The following is a 12,239-nucleotide window of genomic DNA, read 5'->3' on the forward strand; positions in this document are numbered from 1 at the left end:
TTGAACGTCCCCGTGATGAAGAGAGTCTGTGGTGCAGGTACCGGGAGGTGAAGCTCCACAAAGCAGTCGACAACTAGCCTCTCGTCTGTGTCCGCTGCTTAGCGAGAGCACAAGCTCATCAGTTTTAAAAGTGGATATTAAATTCATACAAACGCAGAGTCTGTCGGTGAAGTGCTCCTCCTAACGTTTCTTGTTGTGAACCAAAGTCAAATATCATTTTTTATATCTACGTTTTTATACATGAGGCTTTGTTGTAGCAACAAGGCACTTACTAGATTAGTTAATATATGTTTGTATGGGCATATAGATGATGTTTGCCACTCTCCACATTAGTTTATAAGGCAAAGCATATTCAAATATTTAAAAGTCAAGTCTTGTGCTGGCGTACATGAGTCTTAATAATATAAACTACTACTAATTATGTAGTTGAGCAATTAATTAGGATATAATGCTATGAACATTTGCAGGAAGAATCTATACATAGAAATACCGTGATAATCAATAAAGTAAATATGAGTTTGTACATGAGTGGGCCTCTACTTCGCGCCTGTGTGCTCATCAGACATGCTTATTTGTATTTGCTGAAGCCCAACGACCTCCACCATCGCTGGCCCTGAGTGAGGCACGGCCGTGTGCACGAGATGTCTCTGTAAGTGCTTGATCCAGTCCTCCTGGACTGAAGAGGGACCCTGGAAGGTCAGGTCACAAAATCTGCAGAGACACAAACAAAAAAGGGGAGAAATCATCAGAAGTGTCTCCCCCAACAAATGTTTTCTTCTGTTGCATCAGTCCTGGTGTGGGAGGGCTTAAACAAGCTCCACGTGGGAGACAAACAGCCAGTGTTTGACTCAGCAGCATAACATCACAAAGAAGGAACAGAATGTTGAGGATATTAGCACTGCTCAGTGAAGAATATTGAAAGTGATGCCAAACGGCTGCAACACATGGCTCTTCTATTTTCAATTCTCCGCCCACACCAGCCAAAACCATCTTTTTTCTTCCCGACGTTCTCAAAAACTTTTATCGTCCACACGTCACTATGAGCACGGCTCAGCAGGACGGCATGCAGTACATATGCCAGGCCTGTAGGGGCGCTGTGACTCACCAAATATACCAAAAACACAGATGAAGACAAGGAGAAAATAGATGAGATGTGATGACACAATAATTATCTGCAGATGTGTGTCTTTGACCGTTCACACCTCAGAGCTGAGCGGGCGTGTTACAATTCACCTCCTCAGAGGCCGCGTTTAAAAAAAACCCAAAATGGTTTTCAGGCACCTAAAATGGATGATCGTCCAAAAACGATGCTATGACGTGAGACGGCGTTGTCGTGTGGACAGGCCCTGAGAAACTAGCAACCTGCGTTACTTTGACTTTACTGTGCAGGAAACAGGAAACAGGAAACAGGAAGAGCCTGCAGACCACGAGACCCTACTGAGGCTGAGAAAAGCCTCGTCCATCAAAACTTGTATGATATAATGTGATGGAATCCTTTATGTCCAAGCTTTTTGGTTTACTTCAAATGAAATGCGACGTTGCTTCTCTTGTAATATCGACTTCAGCCACTAGGGGGTGAAATTCACAATAATCATGGATCCATTTTGTACCTGGCACAATATTCTCCGTTTTTAACTGGTTCATGTCAACTGGAAGGGGGATTGGTTCGATATTGGAAGTTAAATGAAATCAATTATGATTTTTTATTTTAAATTTTTTTTATGGGTAAAAGCATGTAGCTATTTGCAGAATAAAGTCATCTCCAGTCAACGGTCCTTTATGGGAGATGGCAGCAGCTCTTTACACTAATGAGGAGAATGATAAATTCGCCTTCATGCATTTTCTTCCCATCATGTTGTTTAGAGAGCTCTTACTTTTGTGTTCCGTCAGAGGAAGTACGGCTCCCTGCACAACCCTCCTTACCTGCAGGTGAATGTGTATATCTCAGTATTCAGGGAAGGTAAAAGCTTCTCTTTTAGTCCAGGCCTTGGTCTCGCTTTCTTCTTCACATAATCATAGCCTAGGAAATAAAACACCACAGGTTTATCTTTACATATCAAGTTATCACTACACTGGAGCTTTACTGAATAATCCCAAACCTGGAGAGCCTTTAAAGGCAGGATTTGTTATTTCCTATTAAGATGTCTCTCAGAGTGACAGGCTAATTTACAATTGCATACAAAGGCAGCACGCATTTTTCTCTGTCAGATTTGCAACAGAACATACCTGGATCTTGAAAAATGGCTATCCTCTTTCTGTGTGCATACGTTTGAAGATGAGCGTTGAGCCTGGGAGTGCTGGGGGAGGCGCTCTTCAACTGAACCCAAATGTTTTTCGAATCCAACTCACCTGAAAGGGAAAGCATTGAGAAAACGTGTGATTATGTTTTCAATATGCAGAGACAGTTCATGAGATACAATCAAAGGTGCAGGACCGGTTAGAGATCTGTAAAAAGCAGCGGCGTGTTTGGAGTTCATGCAGTTAATTTTATTATCAATCAAAGCTGTTACTCCCAGCGTGCGCTAAAGTCTTCTTCCATCTGGCTCCTTTCTAAGCATCTGATTTGCACTCTCCTGTTTGCAAAGTGTTACTGGTAAAGTTTAACACAATTTTGTGTCTTCAGGGGGGCTATTTTCACATACAATACAGCACCTCATGAGAATCACAAAGGATTCCAAAAACACAAAGAAATACACACACACACACACACACACACACGAAATCACAGGTTTGTTCGTTCCATGACAGAAAACTGGCAATGACTGACAACACCGCTGTGCAACACTGCCTGTTAGTAAAAAAAAAAGAAAAATCTAGAAAACCGTTGATGGTGAGGCAGAAAAGCCAAAGAATATATTAAAAAGTAAAGAATTCATCTTTATTTAAAGGTTTAAAGATGAGCCTAATTTCTTGTTGAAAAGCCTTTTCTGCTGAAGGCGATCAAATGTGTTTCAAGCACAATGACGGCAAGAACACGACCTGGTGTGTTCAGCAGGAGGCCATTCGGGAGAAAAGCAGGAAGGGGGAAGATTTTTAACTAATTGAAATGATGAAATAAGCTCCAGTGGAAAACCATGACATGTGACAGTTATAAGGTGTGTCTTTTGGCTAAATCCTACAAGTACCTCATTTCGCCATGAACCATAATGCTTTTACCACAAAAATGTAGGAAATCCGGCTTTCGGAGGCCAAATACAACCAATATGACTTCAACTGGTCGGAGCAGTAAAATAACAGCTTGATAGCCTATAAATAAACACTTTACTTTCTGTTCTAATGCAAATATGTACAAGTATCATATAAAAAGATGTAGTTTATAATAATCCTTTTTCACAAATCAAGTCTGAGTTGGTGGGTTTTTTTTCATGAAAAATTGCAGTGACATGTCCAAACATTGTATTTGAAAACGCAACTTCAAAAAAATGGCTCTGAAGGTGGAACTTTTTGAAAACGCTCCACCTTTCCGAACACTCTTTTTCAACGTTGCCATGGCAACAGAAAACTTTTCTCAAACAAAAATGGAACAAAAATTGCCGTTTTCACAGAATTCTAATGTAAACGGGCCTGTGATCGGCAGCGAATACATTTAGAATAAAAAAGGGATTTCTATTCCAAAAAAAAATTACGCTTTTTTCCCCCCCTTCATCTTGCAGGCCAGACTGGACTCTCTGGAGGGCTGAATTTCACCCAGGTGCCTTATGTTTCACAAAATTAGCATTCAATTTATTTTCGCATTCAAAAAAATCGATATTTTTGGTCCATTCTGCTTGTTAAGATTATGCAGAGAGGACCATGTCGCATGGGAGGAAATAATCCCGGGCAAATCCCAACCTGATGCCCAAGAAGAGACACGCAGCAGTAAAAGCACATTGCAGGAACGCAGTGATGAAGATATCAGGATGAAAACACACTCAACAACAAGTCATGTGTGATGTTTACAATCTTCACCAACATCCTTCTTGGTACATGACTCAAAGTTTGATTTGGACAGACATTAAACAAAAGTGTGAAGGCACACACACACACACACACACACACACACACACACACACACACACACACACACACACACACACACACACACACACAGTTCAACATCAAGGGGATCTCATGATTTTTTAATTGAACTTCAAAAGCACTTTTGCGATATTCTGTTTACAGTATACGCCGTTTCCCTCCCAAACAATTAAAAATGATTAATAACTTTTCTCCCACTGTGTTGCTGGGTTACAAACGCAGTATACCTGTGGACAGATACTGATGTGACGGTAATAAAATATGGATCAAAATAATGGGATTGAGCATTTTTCACAAATCTAAAAAAAAAAGTGCCATATCTTTTGTACAATGTTGTGATTGGAGAGAAATTGTTCATGGTCACATGAAATAAACACTCAGAAACAACACTACAATTACAAATTAGTGCACATTGAGGAAATAAATATCTATGTTATATAGAACATATTCAAAATGATGCCAGGAAAGTCACCTTGTCTAAACATTGGGAATCATCATTTGAATTTCACTGTCAGCTTTTCTCACAGTTTATGCAAAATAAAATGAACATAAGAGGTGATCGTGACATGTTTTACTTTCCCCACACATTTTGCTGTGAGTAATAAGTAAAACAGAGAGATTGAACAGAAGGCGAGGGCCTGGGTTTTTCATACAGCGCAACTGGTACAACAAATTATTATTCCAATAAAAAGAGCCATTGGGCTCTCCTGGTCTATTCATAACAATTAATAGAGTTTTGGGTTACAATAATCTTTTTGAGCATTTTGCAGCCAGAAAAAGATGCGTGCATATTTTTATTAGAAAAAAAAAACCAGATGGATGTTTTTCACTGGGGACCAATTTTCTTTAAAAGGAACCCCCAGCTATACAGCAAAATGCTCTAATTGGCCTCTCAAACCAAAATGCATTATGATGAACACATTAAATATGTTTTACTTATTTTATTTATGCATTTTTTTTGCCTCTGGGTTCTATCAATCATTTAAAATTGGAGCCCAATCTCAACGAAAGACATAAAAGTAGCAGTCATCCAGCCAAAACTTGTGGTGGAAAAAACATGACTTTGTCGCTGACTAATTTTACGTTTGAAAGTAAAACAATAGAAAACTACACCATTTTAGTCAGCGAAAGTGTGAGTCAACAAATGAGGAACTCTGGATGCTACAGGCACGACAAGAAGAAGAGTGAGCTTGGAGTTATCAAAGACAGTATCCAGTAGGGCCACTAGTGGGTGCTGTTCGTAGTATTTGTAATAAACCACACCCACAAAGTACCACTTTGGGAGCCGTTGTCAGTGGCTGTTGTAAACAGTTCTCCAAATGCAATAAATATGTTGTGTTTTGACTTGAAAATATTGTGTAAACGGAGCTTAAAGCACGGCAAACTTGAGCTTCACTGTAAGGTGGGGTCTGTTCAAAACAAGTCGTGTCCAGTTTATACGCATTAATAGAACGATCAATGGCATCTAACTCTTTAAGAACACGACACCCCTGTTCACTGAGTGTGGTGTGGAGTTTATTGTCATGTGACTCTATATGAAGGCAGTACAGGCCCCGGACAGGTTGTGAGTCAAACACAGGACAATGTTCATTCACAGTCATGGCGCCTCCTGTTGGTACAGTCCTTCCCGATGAAAACTACATTCTTCCACACAAGTCAAAGATTGTGGCCATGGTACCTCGGTTCCTGGTACCCCAGAAACCTCGCACCTTTCAACACTGCTGGCAGCTTTAATTTCATTTTGTCTGAGAGCCTCTGTTGTGGCTGTTGAACCCTTCAGCTATTTTCAATGGAAAATACTTTCCCTCAGCAGCTCCAGTTGAAACCCTTGTTTCTCCTCACAAACAGCTGGGAGCTGAAGGAGGTTCGTGGCTTGTGGCCTTAAAAGGAAGTTTTAGCCTCCCCAATATGGTCTGGAGCCAGTGGTATCTTCAGATACAGCGACATGTGCCTTGCTTAGCATGAAGTATTACATTTAACTTGTCTTAGGACTCAAGGAGTTACAGCAATTTTTATCCCATGACTGCAGCTGAAACTAAACTTTCCACCACATTCAATTCCTGCACTCGGCAAGCCTCGTCAAGCGGCTGTAAATCTGAGGACCCGTTTCCATGGCAACGATGTCAAGCGAAAGCATGCAAAACGTTCGTTGGGTTTTCGGGGTCTGTTTACATGACAACGACGCTCATAGCCACTGAAAAGGCAACGTTTTGTAAATGGCTCCCAAAGGGGAACTTTTAGAAAGTGCTTGGGCTCCGTTGTGTAAATAACCAAGGGCCGAGGGCCGTGTCCTCGTCGACGGTGGGAACACTGCTACTGTGTCGGCGTACCACGGCCGTAGTAAATAATACTTTGCACATGCGCAAGTAGATGAAAAACAACAAACATGGTGGCCTGTAGAGTGGCACGACTCCCAGTTAATAATCTTTTATAGTCCATTATGGTAGTTTTATCGTCACCTATTATAACTTTGAATTCATTGACTGTCCATACGAATGTCCAGGTACTCTATATAGTTTATTGTGTAAAGGTAATAGCTTATAAAAACTACATATTCATCATTTTCTAAATGTTGCTGTGCAAATATGAAACAATGCGTGTTCACTTGAAACATTGTTGTGTGCCTTTGTGCATATGTAGAGTATAAATGAGTGTTTACATACATTTTAACGCAATATATGGTCTAAAGATGATACAAAAATAAGAACAAAAAAAATACCCATGAAAACCCACTGAAACATGAAACGGTATTGAAGACTCCATACCATGCGTCCAGTTGGGGTCGGTACTGGTCTCCTCCATGCAGTTCTTGGTCGCATCACGGAGCTTCTTGTTTGCGTGGGTTTGCTGGTTGTTTGTCAACCCAAGCTTCATTCGTACTTGCTCTGTTTTAAGCAGTTCGACTAAAGTGCTTCCTCTTTGTGCTTCTACCGGTGGTGTCTTCCACTCTGTCAAGGCGTCTTCCTCCTGTTTTAGAACAAAGCTGCCCAATACTGGAAGTGGGCCACGAACCCCATGTGGGCTGTTCACTGGGACGTCTGTCTGCGTCAGGAACAAGCTACTGCTCAACTTGTGAGAGGCTGGAAGTCGTGATGGGACGTGGCTTTGGTTGAGGACCTGGAGAATATTTCCATGTTCCTTTTTGTCTTTCAGCAGTTCGTTCAGGATGCACAGTGGAGACTTGCTGCTGCCGCCGCCGCTGCTGCTGATGGCACATTTGCCTATTTGTTTCAAGTGTCCTCTCACATGGTTAGAAAGACCAGTCTTGGTTTCAAACCAACCCCAGCACAAGGGGCATTTGTGTTCTCCTTGGGTTTCTGTCTTCACGGCTGTAAGGAGTCACAAAGTTCATCAAAATCAATGAAAGAGTGAAACAACGAACAAGCACTTCAGGTAATGTACTATTTCAAAATTCATTGCATTTTACAGAATAGAATAGAATAGAATAGAATAGAATAGAATAGAATAGATAAAGTTTTGCTACAGGATGTCTGTTTACACAGAAACGGCACAAACGCTGAAAATGATGAAGTTTTAATGTAAGTCGACTAGCGGCCGGTGCCATTTGTTTTAGTGTGAAACCACATACATACACAGAGGAAAACACGCTATAAACATTGACAATGGAAAGTAAACAGATATTCTAGTGGGCAGATGAAGTTGGATTGCTCATGCAGGTGAAACTAAACTGTCCCAGGAGGATATTTGCTGGGAGTCATGACACTCTGGAGGTACATGTCATTGTCATTGTCCATCTATTTGCACATGCAGAAGAACTACTTACTATGATAATGGTGTGCATGTGCAGTGGCAGTGTTTCCGTCATCTACACAAAGACAAAGTCAAGGCATTGACTACCCCCAAACCCCCAAACCCCCAAAACGCAACGAAAGTTTTTCGTTTTGACTTGAAAATGTTGTCTAGTAAACTTCTACATCTCAGCCTTTTGTTGTATTTTAGCAGTGGGTCAATTTAGCGTTTTCTATGAGTCATATTTGCTCATTTGTGTGGAATTTAGTTAGTAAGAAACCACTCATTTAAAAATATACATATATGTATTTTTGGTGAAAATGTATTTAAATAAATTCACACAAGTTGATGGGTGGGGATGTTTCATATGGAAAATGTACATCTATTTCTAAAAATGTAAAGCTTGCCTAATCATTTTGGGCATCTCAGTTCACAATGGTCTGTCATGGTCTTTATTATCTAAATGGAATTAGAGATTTGCTAAAGAGAATGTTCAACCCAAGGTGTAGTTGTGGTCAGCTGTAGTGATTTAAGCCAGACTTTAAGGCTGTTTAATGTTGTAAAACATTATTGAAGGAGCTCTCTAGTTTGTAAGTTTCCCACCATGGATCGGAAATAGGCAACGAGTGCCCTTCTTCTCTAGAGCTTGCAAATTTCAGCCAATTCCCAAAATGTCTGAGGTACTTTGAGCACATTTAAACCATGTGTCACTGCACATCACTCTGAATTACAAGATTACTGAATGTCTTTTTCCTTTTCATTGAACTACTTATCACTTTCCTGGCAATAGTTGTAACTGCTCACAATTTGGCCATCTTATAGGATGGATGATGGAAGGATGGATGGATGATGGATGGATGGATGGATAGATGGATGGAAGGATGGATGGAAAGAAGGATGGATGATGGATGGATAGAAGGAAGGATGGATGGATGATGATGGAAGGATGGATGGATGGAAGGATGGAGAATGGACGGATGGAAGGAAGGATGGATGATAGATGGATGGATGGATGGATGATAGATGGATGGATGGATGGGTGGATGGATGAATGGATGGATAATGGACAGATGGATGGATGGATGGATGGATGATAGATGGATGGATGGGTGGATGGATGAATGGATGGATAATGGACAGATGGATGATAGATGGATGGATGGATGGATGGATGGATGGATAATGGACAGATGGATGATAGATGGATGGGTGGATGGATGAATGGATGGATAATGGACAGATGGATGAATGGATGGATGGACAGATGGATGGATGGATGGATGGATGGATGGATGGATGGACAGATGGATGGATGGATGGATGGATGGATGGATGGATGGATGGATGGATGGATGGATGGATGGATACGACCAATTCAGCACTGAACACTTTGAGGCGCTCTGTAAGAGTCTGGTGTCTAATCTGAACACACAAACCCAAACATTGAGTTTCACAAAGCAGAAGCCCTTTGATGTGTAAAGTGGCTCAGCTCACCTCTTGTCATCCGCCTCATGGCGGCGTGGCTGCGCCTCATGGCGGCGTGGCTGCGCCTGCGGACACGTGGCTGATGGTCTCGCAGGGCCACTTGCTCCGGTGACACCATGTGCCGTGCGTTGTAGCTCAGGCCGACTCGGTGAAGGTGCCCACGCACGTGATTGGAGAGGCCCACTCCGGACTCAAAGCTGGCGGGGCAGTAGGGACAGGGCTTCTGTTCTACCCCCGGCGTGGGGAGGATGTCACCCGGAGGCGTAGCGCACCATTCAGAGGACTCATCACAGGCGGCGGCTTCGACATACTCCTCCTTGATTATGAGCTGCTCCACGTCGCTGCAGTCTTCATCTCCATCATCCTCATCCTTGAGAGCGTGGGGGCTTTGGTGTTGGGCTGAGAAACGCTGCCTCTTTCTGAAATACCTCAGAGTGTATGGGTTCCTTTCATTCTTGCTGCTTTCCAAGAAGCCGCCTGTAGCTTCGCTGGTACAATCACTGAAGTTACCGCCGCCCTCACAGCCTCTTTCCAACTCCCTCACCGCACACTGTTTCTTAAGCCTCTGGCAAAGCCGAGGTAAGGTATTACCATTCAGATTTTTAGGAGCCTTATGCAAAGGTGTTGACACCCTACTCATTGATGGGGAATGTTTGTTGGCTTGTGCTGGTAAATCTCCGATCGCCAGGTCATTCTTGCTTCCTCGACTGAACATCTGGTCTAATTTAAGCTTCCTGGCTGACAGTAAAATACCTGCACTTGTAGGACAGTTTGCGCGCTTGGAGCTGCCAAAAGCCTCCTGGTCATTGTTCTCAGCATCTTCTCCCGCACAGGTGAGATCGGTTGCCACGTCTAATTTTTTTACCGGTTGTAGGAGTAATTTTCCATGCTGGTCGATCCTCCACAAAGAAGGCGACAGAGTGGGTTTGGTGCGGCTGAATTTCTGAAAATTCAAGGTTTTGCCTGCAGACTTTTCAATATGCATTTCCTCCTTTTTGTGGGAGAAATGAGAGACACGGATCTGTTCTTCAACCAAATTCAATTTTAATCCGGCAATTTTGTTCTGGTTGACGAACCTTTCATCCGAACGTCTTTCTACTTTGCCTCCGTTCGTGAAAAATCCCCTTTCCCCCTCCAACTTAGCAGTATTGAGTTCCTCCTCTCCGAGCTGAGCCTGGTGCGTGTTGAGGTGTTCAGAAAGAAGGTGTTCTTCCAGCGCCTGCTGCGTCAGTGTAATATAGTTACACTCCTGGCAGAAGTAGTAGTGCTTCAGATTGTCGTGCGTTTTTGCAGGCTGGACTAAGATTTTCGGGCAGTTGCAGGCGAATGCGCACAATGTGCACTCCGCCACGGTGGCCCTGTCGCTGGATTTGCCCTTTTTCAGACATTTGATCTCCTCCACAAGTTTTTCCAGCCTGTCTCGGTGAATAACGACGTGCCTCATGAGGGAGCCGCTATCGCAGAACAGACGCCCACACTGCCTGCATACAAAGGGCTGTGAAAGCTTCTCACTGTTCACCTGATTATGCTTGCCTAAATGATACATCATATGTCTATGGAAATGTCTTTTCCCCTTGAAATTAACATTGCATATTGTGCATGAGAAGAAAAGTGGATCTCGCTCGAGTTGCTCCGTCTCCAACTGTTCCACTTTTGGACTAACATTGCTTTCATCTTCAGGGTCATTTTCCTCATTACAGCCTTCCTGTGCTGTGCTATAAATATGGCGCTCGCAGTCTGAAGCAATGTTCCTGGAAAGGTCTTTGAATGGCATAACTGCATATTTAATATCAGCTTGTATACGCACAGATTCGTCTTTGTTGCCAGCATCAACATTTTCCACATCAGTGCCACTGCAGCAGTGTCTGGAGCTGAAGTTTTGCTTTGCGAGACAGTCTGGCGTGCTATTGGAGCGGCGCCTGTTGTCTCTTTGGTGCGTCACGTTGGTCTCGGGCCTTCTGTCGCGGTGCAGAACGCATCCCCTCGCCGAATCCCCTCCACTCGCCTTGGCATTATGATAATCCTCCATGGGGGCTTCCTGAATGCTCCACGTCCCACCGAGAGCTTGTTTTTATTGTCTGTTTTGTCAGAGGTTGGCTAATGTGCGTTGGCTGGGCGCCGCCACGTGACGGTGCCGGGCAGGCCAATTTAAACTCCTTGTCCTCGGTGTGAGACAGTGGCAGGTCCACGCCTGGCTGTGTGGCCAGTGTTTCTACCACGGGCCTGGCTGTGCGCTTCCGAGCGTCTGATTGAAGCTCACCGGGTGGCGCCGACACCTCGGGGCGCGTGTCCTTTTCCGAGTGCCACGCGGCGTCCAGGACACTGTCAGATAAAACAGGCCTTTGTTCAGGACACGGTGTACCTCTGAGCTGGGGTGTGAAGCAGGTCCATTAACAAGTGCTCCTGAAGGCAAGGAATTGCCTGCGCGGGGAACAGCGGGGACGCTGCTGTATACAAATGGATTCGGCTGGGTTCCATTTAAAGGGTTTTGGTGTTCATCTGAGGACAGACCCGCGGCATTGTTCTTCAGGGAGAATGTGCCACTCCGTAATGGCTCCTGAGCACGACCTGGGCTGTCAGACACACATTCCACATCTTTGTGCTCCTGAGCATTTATTTTCGGATCAGACGTCGCGGAAAGACTCTGAAAAGAGAAAAATAAAAAAGAATCACAGAAAATATTGAGAGGCCCTGATCAAACATGCAGAGTCCACATTTCTGATTTCAACTGCAACACTGGTGCACAACAGGTACAATCAAATTTACTCCCTTTTTTGTTTCTCATTCACACTGCCAGGATGGCACTGCTGAAAAAAAATTGTTTTTGGACTATTCCCACAGCTCTGTAAAATGAGAGCGGCATTATTCTGTGCTGCATTATGATTTTCCAACACCCTCTTTCGCCACCTCTATTCACAACAAACCCTGCTGTTAGCCCTGAATACCCTGGCGAGAATGCTTAATTATGTGTGCGTACCTCTGGGAGA

The 12,239-nt window shown here is 43.4% G+C and overlaps 1 protein-coding gene across 1 annotated transcript in view; it reads right to left on the minus strand.

Moving 5' to 3' along the window:
* Positions 1-536: 536 nt before the first annotated feature.
* znf644b (zinc finger protein 644b) overlaps positions 537-12,239 on the minus strand; it is a gene marked incomplete at both ends in the record, with an annotated part of 52,743 nt that continues 41,040 nt past the window's right edge. Inside the window, 7 exon segments of the mRNA XM_080505673.1 lie at positions 537-711; positions 1,924-2,020; positions 2,227-2,349; positions 6,783-7,346; positions 9,262-11,290; positions 11,388-11,593; positions 11,596-11,896. Of these exon segments, the coding sequence (XP_080361799.1) occupies positions 537-711; positions 1,924-2,020; positions 2,227-2,349; positions 6,783-7,346; positions 9,262-11,290; positions 11,388-11,593; positions 11,596-11,896 (3,495 nt within the window).

This window comes from Blennius ocellaris, assembly GCF_963422515.1.
Source record: "Blennius ocellaris genome assembly, chromosome: 12".
NCBI lineage: Eukaryota > Metazoa > Chordata > Actinopteri > Blenniiformes > Blenniidae > Blennius > Blennius ocellaris.